At 42.0% G+C, this 16,547-nt stretch overlaps 1 protein-coding gene across 1 annotated transcript; it reads left to right on the top strand.

Annotated features, from left to right (window-relative positions):
• Nucleotides 1-8,477: 8,477 nt before the first annotated feature.
• nek3 (NIMA related kinase 3) lies at nt 8,478-13,961 on the top strand. Its single transcript, XM_062385493.1, has 13 exons — nt 8,478-8,788; nt 9,443-9,536; nt 9,644-9,741; nt 9,819-9,902; nt 10,269-10,336; nt 10,458-10,544; nt 11,389-11,443; nt 11,707-11,907; nt 12,150-12,264; nt 12,375-12,542; nt 12,753-12,884; nt 13,137-13,254; nt 13,680-13,961. The coding sequence occupies exons 1-13, from the start codon at nt 8,672-8,674 to the stop codon at nt 13,744-13,746; spliced, it is 1,404 nt and encodes a 467-aa protein (XP_062241477.1). The 5' UTR covers nt 8,478-8,671; the 3' UTR covers nt 13,747-13,961.
• The last annotated feature ends 2,586 nt before the right edge of the window (nt 13,962-16,547 follow it).

The following is a 16,547-nucleotide window of genomic DNA, read 5'->3' on the forward strand; positions in this document are numbered from 1 at the left end:
TGGGATGGAATATCTCTCAAATGAGAAGAGTCAAGAAACACAAACATGAGAACACATACCTTCGCCAAGGTTCACGCCACCTCTCAACAGAAACACAGGAAACAGACTCAAACACATGGAGAACATGCAAACTGCCTATTTAAAGACCCTTAAAGGCAAAAATATATATTCATTCACATTCAGTTTTAAAGTCAGGCTTACTTAAACACCTTAGGAAGATACATCAAATTTATATTTTATTTTGATCCTCGTTAATTTTCTTTATGCCTGAAGGGGAATACAGCAAAGACAATCAAACCAGTAAGTGAACACCGCTGAATTTACAGGATGGCATCAGGTCTAAACAGCCATGCAGTGATTTTAATACTGATGGAGCGGGGGCGATTATTTAAGTGGGAAAAAGCGTAGAATCACCTTTGGAGAGTTCAGCCTTTACAGCCAGTAAAACGCTTCCACATCAATTAATTCTTTCTAATTAATTTTTCCCCAGCAGAACCCCGGCGAGATAATTACTGCCCTCAAGAGCAACGCTGCCTGAAAAAAGGTTTTGTGCAACTCTAACACCAATCTCCGTAAAGATGGTGCATTATTGATGGTGCTGCAGGATAACATGAGAGGCGGCCATGACTGGGCCCCCATACAAATTAAGGCAGAATATAGTTTGTCACGTAGGTAACCCACAAAAATTACTTATTAATATACTGGCAGTGATGTAAATATAACAAGTTTAAAAACTACAAGTACTGCAGCAAGATAAGAAACAATGTTTGGTCTCAAATGTTCCAAGAAACGTTCGGGAGGGATTGTATGTGAGAATACAAATGTTCGAATCATTTTCCTGAACGTTTCTAATACACGAGGAACATGGAAAAAGTACAATTTCTCAGGATGAAAAAGACGTCATGCTCGTAGAAGACACTAACGAAAATGTTGACTTGCAAAGCCGACAAGGTTCGAGTTTTCGTGGCTCAGCTGGCAATCATTTTTATAGCATTAAATAACTAATTAAAATGAATATATTAGCACTAGAACGTACATCAGTGTGATTAGAACAACCTAAAATGAAAGAGATCGTCTTTGGAAAAGTTTATTTCACGTTTGCTTTGACCTTTTTAAATTTGGGCTGTGTTCCATCTGCTAACATGGAGGAGGGGGGTGGGGGGGGGGGGGGTTACGACCTATGTTGCAGCCAGCCATCAGGGGGCCTTCAGGATATTTTGTCTTCACTTTTGGGAACTGTCATGTCGTCCATCTGTAACTGAAGGCTGTGGTCCGGGCCCAGTCCCAGTCTTTAAGTCTTAAATACTTTATTTATTTAAATACAATCCCTCAGTGCTGCCCCCTAGTGTTAAAGGCATACCCCAGTAGCATGCTTCCTACCTTCCTTTGACATCAGTAATGAAAACTGAACCTGCAGGCTCTGTGTGTCTGGATCATCTCAGCAATAGCAGATGTCATTTTTTCCAGGATCGAGAAGTAATATACTCTCAAATCCCAAATGGCCTCTGAATTCCCTCCTTCAAACCATTTCATTCTGTCATCTCCTCCAGGTTTTTTCATCCGGGGGACGACAGGAAGAGAGCAGGAGGAAAAAACAACACCTTTGGTTTCCTCCCACAGATGAGACATCTGCGTCGTGCAGTTTAGAGTCTGTGGAATGAAAACAGCAGAATGCAGGCTGCCTCTCAACCCACTTCAGTAAAAGCTCAAAGTCAGGCAGTGGGATTATTTCCAAGCTGGGATTGAGACCCTGGCTGTAGCAACTTTGTAGTTCCCCAAATTCAGAAAGTATAACGCTTCACAAATTTCTAGAGAACGGAAATCATACCTTTGGGCACTGTCTCAAAGCGTTCCAAACAAAAAGGAAAGGAGGAAAACATTGAGAGCTTTTCAAAGCTTGCGCAGATGGCACGGTTTTCATTCAGGGCCTGAGTGGAGTCCCCGAATGGAGTTCTGCTGCACAATTTAAAAGTAAAACAACATCACAGCCTCCTCTTAACTTCGGGGACATAAAACCCTATAGATTCCGCACATAACAGACAACGAGGAGCGTGCAAGCATTTCAGGAACGTATATGAGATACTGGATATGCAGAGAAGATCCAAGAGCTGCTCCCTATCTGAAAACTCTCACATCACCGAGCTTCTGTTCATTATGATAAACTCTGCTGTCAACCCTCCGCGGTCATAATTAGCTGATGGAAGCAGCGCAGGCAGAGTTAGGACCCACAAATGCAGACGCAAGGCCGACGGATGAGGTTCAGCTTTATTACACAAAGTCAAACAAAAGGCTTACAAGGAGGTGAGGCCGCCACGGGTCGGATTTGGGCAGAGGGCAGAGCGGGCGCAGGCCGGATGTCACACATGCAGCGGGGAAGATAGAGGCATCTGCAGCACAGACGCTTCCAGGAGAAACATACTGACTCTTTCATCCTCCCCCGAAAGCCTGTGTGCACCGCATTCCCAATCGGCTGCTGTGGTAAAGCTGTTTAGAATTGTTTTCAGGCCATTTGATGATCACGTTTTCTTTGCCTCGGAGGCGTTGTGGTTTCAGGATATCCGTCGATCCCTACGTAAGTCTATCCCATTCTTTTTAACACAATATCTCAGGAATATCTCGAGGGAATTTCTTAAAATTTGGTACCAATGTTAAGTTGCACTCAAGGATGAACTGATTAGATTTTGGTGGTCAAAGCTCAAGATGCTAGGGGCCTCACAAACCTGTTTTTCCTTGGGAATGTGTTCTCTTAAGTATGCCTCCAAGGAATCCTTCCAATTTTGACCAGTTGTCAATAGGACTCAAAGGTCACCTCAAGAGATTTTGGTAATCAAAGTAAAAGGTTGCGGTGTCCTCAGATTATAAAGACGGTCGGGAACATGTGAAGGGACTGAAACTGCACTGGTTGGTTGAGGAACACAACCTCAGGCTGCTATTTCTACTTTAGAATATGTTGGTTTTACAGAGCGAATCACCTGTCCCCGAAACGGTGTGTCTGCTGAGCTTCTCTCAGAAGGTTTTTGATAAAGTTAATCCCAACATTTTATCAGTCACAAACAGCTCTCTGGCTACTGGTATTTATCCAGTTTCAAGCCAACAGCAGTGCAGGCTCCCATATTTAAAAAATCCAGCATTGATCCCTTAATCCCCGAACTTTCAACTGCTGCTTCTGTGAACTTTGTTTGAGTCAACTCGTACTGATGATGAGAAATTCCATATTTTAGAGGCCCGGACACGTTGGGCCTCAACGACCTATATCATCTCATGAATTTTCTTAAGCTTGTTCTTAAAGGTTCAATGTGTAAGATTATAGGTGAAAAGGATAGAAAAGGATCTATTGGCATTATCAGTGTGTTTCATTATAATTGTATGAATTGTTGTTTTCTATTCCCTAGACTGAGCCTTTATATTTAAATACTTTATATTTACATCAAAGCGGATCCTCTCCACGAGGCTGTCATGTTTTTTACAGTAGCCCAGACTGGACAAACTAAAACCTTTTGAGTTTTTATTACAACTGACGGCTGCCACAGGTATTCTATCAAAGTTTGGAAGTGGAGGGTGAGGTGAGGGCTTTTCAGCTGCAACATGCATCCTCACCACTAGATGTCACTAGTTTCTACACACTGAACCTTTACGTTTTCTAATACAACTCTACTGTCATGACATGTTCTTAAACTGCAGAATCGTCCACATCTGTGTTCTTATATTGATGAACGGCAAGTCTCATTTCTCTCAACAGTCCAAAACATCCTTGCAAAGCGTTGCAAATGGTAAAATACCAAATGTTCTGCTCATGTGGTTTTTGAGTTTACTTCCTTTTTGTTTTCCTGAGATGTTTTTTCCTCAGCTTATATTATCCCAAAGATTTGTTTTGGTATTTTGGGACGTCCACCACAGGATTGTGCCCAAAGTCCTGTTGTAATTCTCCACATGTTCCCTCGTACAATCCTGTGGTGCATGTCCCCAAAATACAGCACAAGTGTCTGAGTCCTTGAATTATACGCTTTGAGCTCAGAAGCTACTCGTAATGCAATTGTACTCACAATCCCTGTGTGACCAGCAACGTGACGGCAGTGGGATCCGGCACATTTCATCTTTTTAAGGTGACGTCAGGTCTGTGTGTTGCCGTCCTCAGACTTCTAGTGGTCACGTTTGATAAGTTCCCACAAGACTCACCTCTAGCCTGTGAAATCGTTCATTGTTTCTTCAGCTGCTTTCAGACGTGCACCGACCCCTGAAGATGTTCCTGTAATTTTTCGAAGGGGCCATATGTTGGAACGCTAATATTCTGATCATATCATACTGTCAGGTGTTTTTCCACTCCCTCTAGAAAAGTCTTATATATGTGCTGTCAGGGTTTCTTAAACTGCTTTTGAAATCTCTAAACATCCAGAATGGACGCAATAAATTGAGCAGGTTCCCTCTGACGGCCTGATCCATCTCCAAGGTCTGTAAAGGAGAAACGGCCGTGAAGATAATGAACTGAAAAAACAGGGACAAGGTGACAGTGTCCAAGACATTTATCTTGGGATCAGCATAAGCTCTGAGGTTAAGGATTAGGGATAAAACCCTTTATTTACGACGCTTGAATGGACGTTAAAATTCAGATAAACTCCAGACCGCACCAAAAAGTCACCTTCCCTGTCCATAAAACCACTTCGCCAACTCAGCACAACAGATTGATGTTCTGTTTCCTTGATGACCATCTTCAATAGTCTGATAATCAAGAGGGAAATTACCCTTGACCTTTACTCAGGGGCGTTTCATAATGGACTGGACATGGCCCCAATCTGAGAGGGTTCCCTCCGCAGATCATGATCAGCTAGAGGAGGCTGCAATAACACCACGGTTAGAAACCCCCGAAAGTCGCCCAGAGACACGAACCTTCTGCCAAGAGTTTGTTATTTTAGACATTTTGGTTGAAGAGTAGATCATCTAAATGTGTGTTTGATGAGTCGGGGATGGTAGGGGTGGAGGCGGTGGGGGGCTTACACTTAAGCTTGACTACTTTACTATTATTTATGTGTATGCACTTTGTTTATCATTCTACACAAAAGAATAATTTGAAGATGTGTGTGTTGGGTGGGGGGGGGGTAGTTCAATGTAGGGCCCCCCAAATCCCTCTTCATCTAGGGCCTCCGAAATCCCTTGAAGTGCTCCTGCCTTGAAGTCAGTACACTACTTAAGCTGCATGTCCTTGCACCTGCTGTTGCAATTACTATTATTGGTGTTATTATTATTATTATACTTAGACTTATAATAATGGTGATGATTATTATAATGCATCTTTATATGGCACCTGCTCTATGTTGTATTAGTTTTTCTCTCTTTGACGTTTCTAGTTTTCTTTAACTGTCATTAAATACAGAACAGACGGTCTGGACTTGCTGCGTATGGAAAGCACCGTGTGATCACCTCTGTTATTATCTGAATCACTGTACATTTTAAAGATGTGGGCAGTGGAGTGAGGCAACAACTTTAATGTTGCCACTAAAAGCTTTATTTTGTATCATTATTATTATCAAATCAACCTGAGAGCAAATTCTGGTTCTTCATAGTTTTCTGTTTTCATTATCTAAATTCTCTAAGGCCTTACAATTGAAGATTTAACGCTTCCGTTTTAATTAAGTTGGTTAACGAGATATTGTCATGGTTTATTATTTCATTGTATTTAACAGTTAAATATCATATCAGGTTTTTAATGGCTGTCTGATGGACTTAAGTTTTCACCCCGAATGACACTGTGGATTTCTGGATCTATGAGAAGTGAAACGGGCAAAACATCAAGATTCTCTTTTTTTATTTTACGAGAGAGATATTTCACCGCTGGCCCCCAAACATAAAATTTCTAATGAAGCTTCAAAATGACTGATTTAATGACCCTGGCAGATTTCTCGGAACACATTTTGACATTGCAGACGGTCGTTCACGCAGAGTTTCACTTCCTTTTTCTGGCAGTTGACTCTGTTATTCGGTCCAGAACTTGTCACTGGAGAGTGATCGAGCTGCCATGTTAATGAGCCAAACTTTTTAAGTCACAACTGCAAGTCTGATTCCATTATATTCTCCCAGATATCAATAATTGCTCCGATCCGTGCACCAGGCAGGTCTAAGGACTGAGGAACCTCCACACCCGAGGCTCTTATTGTCACTCAGTCTGGACTTGTATTGCCCCACAGCTGCTCCATGTCGGCTGTATGTCATTGTTAAAGCAGCAAAAACTAGAAAACATGTGTCACAGCGTGTAACTGATTCCATATCGTACATTTAAATAAAGCACAGCAGCACGATCACCTTCTCACTGCAATCACTTCACAAATTCCTCATTTTAAACTTTGTGTTAAAAGCTCTTTTCATTTCTTTCTCTCTCTCTCTCTCTCTCTCTCTCTCTCACATATTCAAACGCTCGTTCGGCTTTGGTGCTTCGGTCTCCATCTTTAATAACCGGTGATTAATGATTAGCCGGGTGGCCATGTGAGAAGTCGTCACTACAGAGCAGAGCAGAACCGACAGCCTGACACTGTTGTACTTTAGCCATAAACACAGTCTTGTTAGACTTCACTGAAGGATAGAGCTTGTAATTTGAGGGGAAGAAGATAACACAAAGAATAAAGAACATGATTTGATTTTAAACTTGTTTCCGCTGTCGATTTCCTCACACTTGAATATTGAGTAGTGAGAATCGAGCTCTGTGCAACTCAGAGTCGAGATCTTATCATTAAGAAAATGTTTTTATATTTCTTGTCTGAGAATACAAGCATCACCCTCTGCAGTGTTGCTCTCACCCCATCAGTGTGTGTACATCTAAAATAAGTGGAAAATGCATGGATAGATTTTAACTAAAGTTAGTGGGAGGATAATGGAGAGTATCCCAAGAACTTTTGATGCTAATTGGTCAAAGGTCAAACTCAGAAAAAAATATGGTCAGAAATACCCGTTCTCTAAGATAGCTCTGCAAATAATAGGGCTGGAGAGTTAATTTAAGCATTAAGTGATCATACCATCATATGAGGTGATGAAGAAGTCACAATGAAGTCAGAAAATTATACTATAGTTAAAAAATGCTGATTTCCTGGTATCTCTGCCTCCTATAGGACTTTATAAGACCTATCATCATATGATACGATTATGACATTTTACTGCCATCTTGTAATGATGTCATGTCATTATGAAATGGTATTATTGCAATCTTTAAAATGTAGCATTGCCTGATTGAAATCTAATAGGAAGTTGTAGTTTTTCTGCTTTCTAATAAACCTCCAAATAGTTTTTTAAGTTTTCGATGCAAAGCAAGAGCTAATTGCCACCTTATCTTAATCTTAATTCCTCATATTCTAAAATCCAGTTGAAGCTCAGCTGTTTGTACGAAGCATCTTCCCTGACCACGTTAAGGAAGGAATCTTTTTCTGCAGCTCAGAGAGAAGCAGAAATGTCCATCACGTCTCCCCAAAGAGCTTGAGTAGCATAATCCATGGAGCTGCGGACAAACTGTTGCACCGATGCACAATATTTACCTCATTACGGCTTTTATTTCCCTCCTGAGGAAGACAACGTGCTGATAGGTGAGACCAGAACCCTGTCAGGGAGCGGAACACACAAGGTAATGGGGCAAATATTAGACATTTGGACCCGTGACGCATTCGTTTGGCTTTGGAGCGCTTGGTTTATGCAGTGCAAGATGTTCTGGGAATTCTGTTGAAAGTTAAAGGTGTGTGCTCAGGTTTCAGCTCCATAACTATAAATCACATTCACTTTACATTTTTGCTGACCGTATACAAATGCATGTTATACATTATTTTCCATGCATTTCTCCTGCTCCAATCAGCAACTCACTGATTGGTGATATGAAAATCTATGAGCAGACTCTTGGAAGTTGTAATCCATCATGCTAAATTTGCATTTTTTTTAGTTTTTCGTCAGTACAGCACGGTTTTATCTCATAATTAGATTTTCATATGGAAATGAAATGAAACTAAAGGATGATTGGAAGAGTTCACATTAAAACAGTCATAGCTCCGCCCTCATGTCCTCTGAGGATCTGGAGGTTTTACCAGAGGGATGTTTCTCTGGATTTATTCTTACATTAAACTTTGACAGCATGCATTAATTAATTTAATAATGAGAATGAATTAACTTGATTCAGAAAATACAAATGTATGAGTTTCGATATGAAGGCAAAAAGTAATAAAGCCTTGAATCCTGGACCCTCAGATGAAAAGTCAGATGACTTTTCCACAAAACCTAAAAGAATTAAAAACACCATGAACAGATCCTGTTGCACTGGTGACATAATACCGTTATATAACGTGCATCACATAAAAGAGGAATTTACTTCATAACAAAAAAAATGAAATACTGTGATATACAACCATTTGATTGACAGGACACGTTATTGCATTGTACTCTACTGCCATCTAGCGGTGACGCTGCGCAGTATGGGCGCGACGTATCCCCTACGTCACACAACAACAAGGAAGTGTCGGTCAAACAGAAACAGTACGAGGACAGGTAGATCCTCTGTCTTTTGTCCCGTTAGTCCTTCTTCTCGAGGACACTTGAGACTGAGATAACAAGGGTCTGCAGATATAAAATGGCGCCTCCACTGGCGAGATGCCTTTGATGTTGTCTTTGATTGTGGTCGTTCTCTGTTAGTTTTCGTGAAACACGCGCCATGGAGACGTACTCCCTCCTGCGGGTGATCGGTGAGGGCTCTTTCGGCCGGGCGGTGTTAGTCTGCTGTAAAACCAACCAGGAGAAATATGTGCTCAAAGAAATCCAGCTCTCAAAGGTATGTGGAATCACAGATATGCTGTTCCTTTTAATATCCCTGCTCGTGCTTTTATTGTGAAAGACTTTGTGACTTTTATTTTGAAAAAGTGCTGTACAAATACAGCCCTTCTAATTGTTAAGAAAGGTGCCATATAAATAAAGCACATACAGCGCATACCTCAAGGCCCAGTGAATTCAATCAAGCGCTGCACCAATTTAAACACACTCAGATATCTGTCCTCTAAAGATGACAGATTTTGTTTTCATTAAGAACCATGCATTATTCGCTGGGAATTCAGAGATAATTTAAAAAGTTTTTCCCCAGAATCACACTACATCCTTCCACCAAGTTTCATGGTAATCCGTTATGTGGTTTTTGTGTTATCTTGCTCACAATTTCAATCAAACAACCAGACAGGGGTGAAAACATAACCTCCTCTGTGGCTGGGGTAATAAAACAATAAACAGCTGTATCTTTATTACCACATATATGAAAGAACCAAACATGCTCTGCTCGCTAACACTCTACAGATCATATTTGAATCCAGACATTCAATATTCTGGGATCGGGTAATAAGGTTGTTTTCCCATTCCCGATAACCCGACTCCGGCATGCACGCAAACATGGAGGCTGCTTGTTTTCCATAATTGGATTGCATTTGCATTTTTATAGAACCGGTCCAAAATGGAGAATTCAAGGCGAGAAACCGTGCTGCTGTCCGGAATGAAACATCCAAACATCGTGGCCTTCAGGGAGGCCTTCGAGGGTAATCACACACGTAGCCCTTTTAAAACCCTCCACGAACCATCTGTGACACAGTTATTATCGTTTTGATTGCACAATAAACAACGTGGTTGGTTTTTCTGATTTCAGCTGATGACCTCCTGTGTATTGTGATGGAGTTCTGCAGCGGAGGAGACCTGCTTCAGAGGATCCGGCTGCAGAAAACTATTCAGTTCTGTCTCGATGATGTGAGACCTCAAATAGATTCAGCTATTCTCACAATTTAACTTTATTTACTTAACAAATTTCACCCTTTATTTCCCAGATCTTGAGGTGGTTTGCTCAAATGTGTGCGGGTGCAAAGCATATCCACGAGAAACGGGTTCTGCACAGAGACCTGAAATCCAAGGTACAACAGCTTCTAGACATTCAAATTACTGTGTGTGTATATATATATGAATAGATTTCAGTCTATGAATAAAACATTTGTTTTCATACTTGGAGCATGCATTACGGACCCATGGGGAGGATCAGACTTTGCTCATATTTGCTGTCTGAATCCGAAGTCAATAACTTTGTTTATTGGTCGGTTGCGTGCTGATAGAATCTAATCAGCGTGAGCGCTGTGGAGTGAAATGAACAATGATAAAACTGCTGATCGAGATGCGATCGCTACATTATCTCGCATTTCTGCACAATGTCATCATTTCTCCACGCTCGGCTGCCCTCGTTCGGGTTTTTATGTTAAACCGCCGCTTGTCATTTCCTCACCCAGAACATTTTCCTGACAGATAATGGGACAATCAAGCTCGGGGACTTTGGCTCGGCGTGTATTCTGAACAGGTAGACGAGAGAAAACCAGAGTGGCAGCAGTTTAGAGTTTCGCCATTTTAAATTAAAGTACTTTTTTGATTTGCTTGTGGTTGCACTTTAACCTCCACTGTTGTTTCTTTTTGTGTTGCAGCTCGAAGGCTTACGCTCAAACTTACGTTGGGACGCCATATTACGTGGCTCCTGAAATCTGGGACAATAAGCCATACAACAATAAGAGGTCAGTCTGAGTTGCAGTGTATCTTCACAACATTAAATGACCATAGCAAATTTGTTTTTGATTTATTTTATTATTCTGCACATTATGTATTACTTTTAAGAAATATACTTTGTTGTTTCGTCTTTGTGTCTGTCTTTTACTTATTGCGTCTGCCTTCTCGTTCTTGGTCTATATATATATATGCTCTTCTTTTTTACCTATTTCTTTATGGTGTTGTACCAATTTCTTTTTTATATGTCGACCAAAATAAACAGAATTAGTAAATGAATGTGTCCTGAATCAAACAGCTTTAGAAGACAACATTATTCATTAAATAAAAGAATAAAAAAGAAAGAAACCAGAGAAGCAACTTCAATAACTACACGTCATCATCAGTGCACCACAACATTTTTGAATTTGTAATGTTGAAGTAATGTAGATATCACAAACTCGTCATGATAAGGGAAACACAGAAGAAAAACTCCTTTGACTCCTCGATGTGTTCACTGTAACATTAGATTCAGTTTCTTCAAATGTAGAAACTTATTAACATAATTTAAATTCAGCATCCCTCTGTTGCCCATTGAGAATTGTGTGATTAAGAAGAAACCTTCTTATGGACTCTGTTTTTTTACCGATCCAGAAATCAAACTTATGAATTAAATACCAGCATGCAGCTCTGTGTTGTGTGGACACTGTTGATTGTCAGTCAATGCACCAACAATGAGGCATTCTGAAAACAGCTGTGGCTCAGCTCTGAATATGCAGCTTGTGTGTGTGTCAGCCGCTCCTGTATCTCTTTGGCAGCACATGACGAATGTCTGCTGTGAATGAATAACCCTCTCTTCTGCTCTGTGTTCTGCAGTGATGTGTGGTCTCTGGGCTGTGTTCTCTACGAGCTCTGCACCCTGCGACACCCGGTACTCCTCTTACTCCTCCTCCTCCTCCTCCTCCTCCTCCTCCTCCTCCTCCTCCTCCTCCTCCTCCTCCTCCTCACTCCCTGCTCCCTCTGTTTGATTCTTGGCTTCTCTCCAAATACTTCTAATGAATCATTGTATGAAATACTTGCTCGCAGTCTTACTGGAATGATGGAGGGGCCGGTAGCTTCAGCTGAGTCAGATTATCCTCTTGTGTATTTTGACGTGGCTCAGATGTTCCTCACACCCTCTCTGTTGACGTCCAGTTCCAGGCAACCAGCTGGAAGAGTCTGATTCTGAAGGTGTGCCGGGGCGCGTACCCTCCCCTCCCTGCGCACCTGCCCTACGAGCTGCAGTATTTGGTGAAGCACATGTTCAAGACCAACCCGAAGGACCGGCCGTCCCTGCAAACCATCCTGACCTCTCACAGGGTCTCCAAACTCCTGCGCTCACACTCCCCCTCCCAGGTAAAGAACACACAGTCGGAGCTTCCTGCACGGTGACAGTCACTCTGACGTGACTTTATCGCTGCCCGTCCATCACAAACACATCTTACCAGGATGTCCTGTCCAAGGGAGAATTTAAACTCAAGCCTCCCCCAAGCTGTGGGGACCCTATGTGGAATCTGACCTCTGACACGTTGCTGTTGGTTCAGATGGCCGCGGTGCTCTTGGTTCACATTTGATTTACTGCTCTGGATGCTCTACAGGTGATGGAGGCGGAGGAGCAGGGCAGGCGGTCCTGCCGATGGAACAGAGAGGAGGGGAAGAAGGTGGCTCAACTTCTGGGGGAGAAAAGTTTAATAATAACGTCAACATTTGAAGGTAGGGTCCACGTCGAAGGATTCTGGGAGATCGACTGTATGCTGCTGATGTGTTTGAACTCCCATGTGAGAGAATAAGCAATAATGTCCTAGATAACGCTTCCCCCTCAGGCTGTGAGATGTCAGAGGAACATGGTGGAAGCACACGGCCCAGCCACAGAAAGCAGTGGGCCACTGAGCCGTCAGACACCGTGCTGCAGGTGCTGGCCAACGCCAGCCTCATCTCCTCTGACAGCATGGCATCGACCAGCCGGACCCTCGGAGGAGCCACTCATGAAGGTAAAACCAGGGTGTCGACATTTTCATTTGCTGAAATTGTACCAAATGTTAAATTAATTTGAAGAAGGAAATACTACAATCAAGTCAATGAGATTTAAAGATTAAAATCATAATTTTACACATTATTATTGTGATTTCTACTTGCTGCTCATTTTGTTATTGTTTTTTCTTTACTCTCATTATATCACAACTTTATTCTCTTTCCTTCAGGTGTGTTGGAGGTTGCAGACGACTCCAGGAAGAGGAGACAGTGGGTAAAGGATCCTCCAGAGCGGCTCCTGAAAGTGTTGGAGAAGGCCGAGCTGAGCAGAGCCTTCAGCACCTTCATTATTAACAGAGGAGGTCTGTTCAATTAACATAATCCATTCCATGTTGTTTAGAAAAGAAGAACATTTGCTGTGGAGCACAACAAATCAAAAATTAGAGGAAGTCTTTGTTTAACTTCCTAAAGAGTAATTGTAATTATAAAGTGACACAGAGAGCGGATTCCTCCTCCAGTACCCAACAGTTCCCTTATGACTTAATCTGCTCATCTACTTATGTCAGAAGATGATACACAATAAATGTATGTCTGTGGTGTTGTCTTCACTTCAGATGACAACCTGCTGATGGGACCCCTCTCCGAGCCGCGGGGGGACAACCCTGACGGTCCCGATCCGGAAGAGGCCGAAGACGAGGAGCGATTGGAGCCGCGCTCTGATGACGAGGACACGTGAGCAACCTTGTTTCTGCCCTTTCTGTGATTCAAAGTTCAAAGTTCAAAGTGTCAGGTCAGCTCAGCAAAGCAATTAGAACAATGTCAGAAAATATAAAGTAAGAAAAAGAGAGAAATATATAGAAAGTACTTCTAAATAAAGAAAAAGAAAATCAAATATAATACAATATACATGATGTGAGTAGCTGTAGTTTTGCTTGAAGAGTATGAGCTGCTAAACCAAATGTAACATCCCATGATTATTCACACATTAAAACCTGTGTTAATGTTAAAGTATGTGTGTGTGTGTGTGTGCAGATTAGAGTTAGTGCTGCAGGAACATGTGATATGTGTCGGATCTGTGGTGAAAACACAGAATTTGCCGAGTTGGTATCTGTGAAAACACTGTTGACATGTGTTGTACTGTGCTTCTCCCTCCACAGCGACTTCGAGGAAGAGTCTCCGTGTAACTGGATCGACGAAGTTGAAAGAATGTTTTCAGAGCACTGAAGCCTCGCTACTTCCTCGGCTCACACGATCACAGCACATTATTACTGCCTACAAAGGTTCTTATCAAGTTTTAATTTATTAAGTTTACAAGAAATCCAGTTAAGCTCATACAGCAACAGTGAGACACCAGGTTGCTTTTGGGGATGTTTGTATGTTTCAAGCTGATTTTTTGCTCTTGATCCCTTTTTAATAAAAACATAAACATTTTAATTGAACATTGAGCAGCTTCCTCTCACTGTTTCTTTTACATAAAAAATCCTCGAGACGCGTCCGAGGCTCTGTCTCTCGTTTTGATTTGAACATCTGCCGTCTACTTGTTCGAGTTACCAGTGAAAACATTCCCGGCAGATTGAGTCCGTCTGGAGGCTCCTGTTTGGCTCGTCGGGTGGGAAGCAGGAAATGATGGACCCGGAGCAGCTGGGTCTGGATGGGGGGTTGAAGCCCACCCACACCTCTTGATGTCCATTTCCTCCGTTATATCAAAAGGAGACTAAACATGTTTGGTCACTGGTATTTTGGGGGGGGGGTATTCTCCTTGGAGAGACGCTCACGAGAATTTATCCACCATGTTGTATTTTCAGCTGCGTTTTTGATGTTTTTGTTTATTTGTTTGTTTGTCTGTTTGTTTGTAATAATAATACAATAATAATACAAGCACTAATCAACAACTTTTCGTGAAAATAGGGGTGATGCATGATCTGACGAATAAGCTGTAACATAAAAATGTCACTTTCTTTATCATTGCAATTTCTTTCAACATTTTCATGGACTAAAAATAATGAATGGATCTTGATGTTGAGGGGACTTTGGTGCAGATTCAAATAAAAATCTGAATCTATTGAATTTAAATGTGGTTGGTGGTTGGACCTTGGAGGAGGGATGTGCTCTCTGGGTCCCCCTCCGAGTTTTTCTCTTCATAGTGGTGCGGACACAGAGAAATGGCAGCAGTGCAAGTCTTTAACCACTGGGTGGCGCTGGAAACAGTCATTTGAACCTTGTGGCGTGGGGAGAATTTAAAAAAACCTGCATCCAGGTTCACATAGAAAATGCAACACGTCAAAGAATCTGAGTGCTCAGCCTAATTCCATGTGAATGAACGAGAGTAGACACTGACATTGAATGTGATGGAACGAGCAGAGCTTCTCCGAGTCGTGGAAGATCTCGACAGTGAGAAATAAGAGCCGAGTTTAACCCTGTGTGACACCAGTGAGACCACAGCCTCGCCCATGACAGTTTGGGATGGACAGGATATAGATACTACAAACTCTCGAGTCAACAAAACCACACTGGTGCTGATTCACCAACAGCCGTGCCAGCTCTGGATTAATCCCGCTGCCACAGTTCCCTCCACTGGGAGGCCTCCCATTGGCTGAGAGGCCGGATAGATATAGCATCTGCTCCTGATGTGTTTTATTGAGGAAGCTCATGGCTGCAGCTCGGCCCTTATCTTCAGGGTGCACTGGATCCTCCCCTCTCTCTCCTCAGGCCTCCTCTGCCTCCTGTTTTTTAAAATGTATGATTATTAGTATTATTATTACAGTGTTTCCCCTTGAACCGCCCTGTTCAAAGTTCAGGAAAGATACAGATAAAGTTGAGTAGCGTTGCTGAGCTACAGCATCGTCGTGTGTGCCCTGCAGATAGGAGGGTCTGCCATCAGCGTCCATGATGTCTCTACAGCTCCGGCAGCTGATGGACACCCGGGAGTCTGGGGGAGTTATTTATGTGCGTGTCACAGATGCTGAAGTATTAAAGCATGATAAAAATATATAAGTAGGGGCGGTGTGGCGGCTCTCCAGCAAGAAGGTTGCCGGTTCAAACCCCACTCTCTCCCATCTGCATGCCGAAGTGTCCTTGGCAAGATACTGAACCCCTAAATGGCCCCTCATGAATGTTGAGTGCACTAATTGTAAGTCGCTTTGGACAAAAGCCTCAGCCAAATGACATGTAATGTAATAAGTTGAAATCAAAAACGGGATCAGAATTGGTTTGTTTACTTATTCTTTGGTGTTTAATATATCCTGATCGAAATAAAGACGTGTTTCTCATATTTAATCATTATACTCTATAGAATATTTTGTCTGTATTGAGCTGTTTGCTTCATTTAGGGAATGAATTAAAGGGATTGTGTTACGCTTATATTACCCTAGTTAAGATATCTGTCAATTCTTACATTTAGCTTCTCTGGTATCGTCTTGGCACCTATTTTGAATCTGGGCTGATTATAATGAATCACCCTGTGCATGTAGGTCACAGGCACAGCTGATGTACAGGCGTGGTTAAAATAACAACTAACATTTAACGACATCAATATCCTCTGTTTTATACATTTGAAAAACTTCAGACATTTTAATAAAGCAAATAATCTATCTCATGTTTACTACCACAGGCTCATTTCATTGTATTTACCGCTCTAATATGTATTTTTCTCTTTTTATGATTGTATCAATGTCTAAATGAGGGAACTGTCTTTGGACTTTTGTGACTATTTTCTCCAAAAAAATCTTCATAAACCTCATAAACTTCCGATTTTTTTCAGGGCGTGCTGTGCATCAACTTGTGCAGCTGTTCCCGTAACTGCTGGGTGAAGGGGGGGGGGGGGGGGGGGGGGCAAAAAAAAAAACCCTGACTGAACAGTTTTCTGCCGTCGCACCTCCGAAACTATCGAGGCAAACGAGCGTATGAACAGGGGCTTCCTCTTGCAGGAAGGATGTGAACTCGTGTCTGCTGTATCTCAAAGGCTATAAATGGGTCAAGGAAGAAATATCTCTTTGGATAAATTAGAGGGGAACAGTCTCGCCCTG

The sequence above is a fragment of the Platichthys flesus genome, chromosome 4 (genome assembly GCF_949316205.1).
Source record: "Platichthys flesus chromosome 4, fPlaFle2.1, whole genome shotgun sequence".
NCBI lineage: Eukaryota > Metazoa > Chordata > Actinopteri > Pleuronectiformes > Pleuronectidae > Platichthys > Platichthys flesus.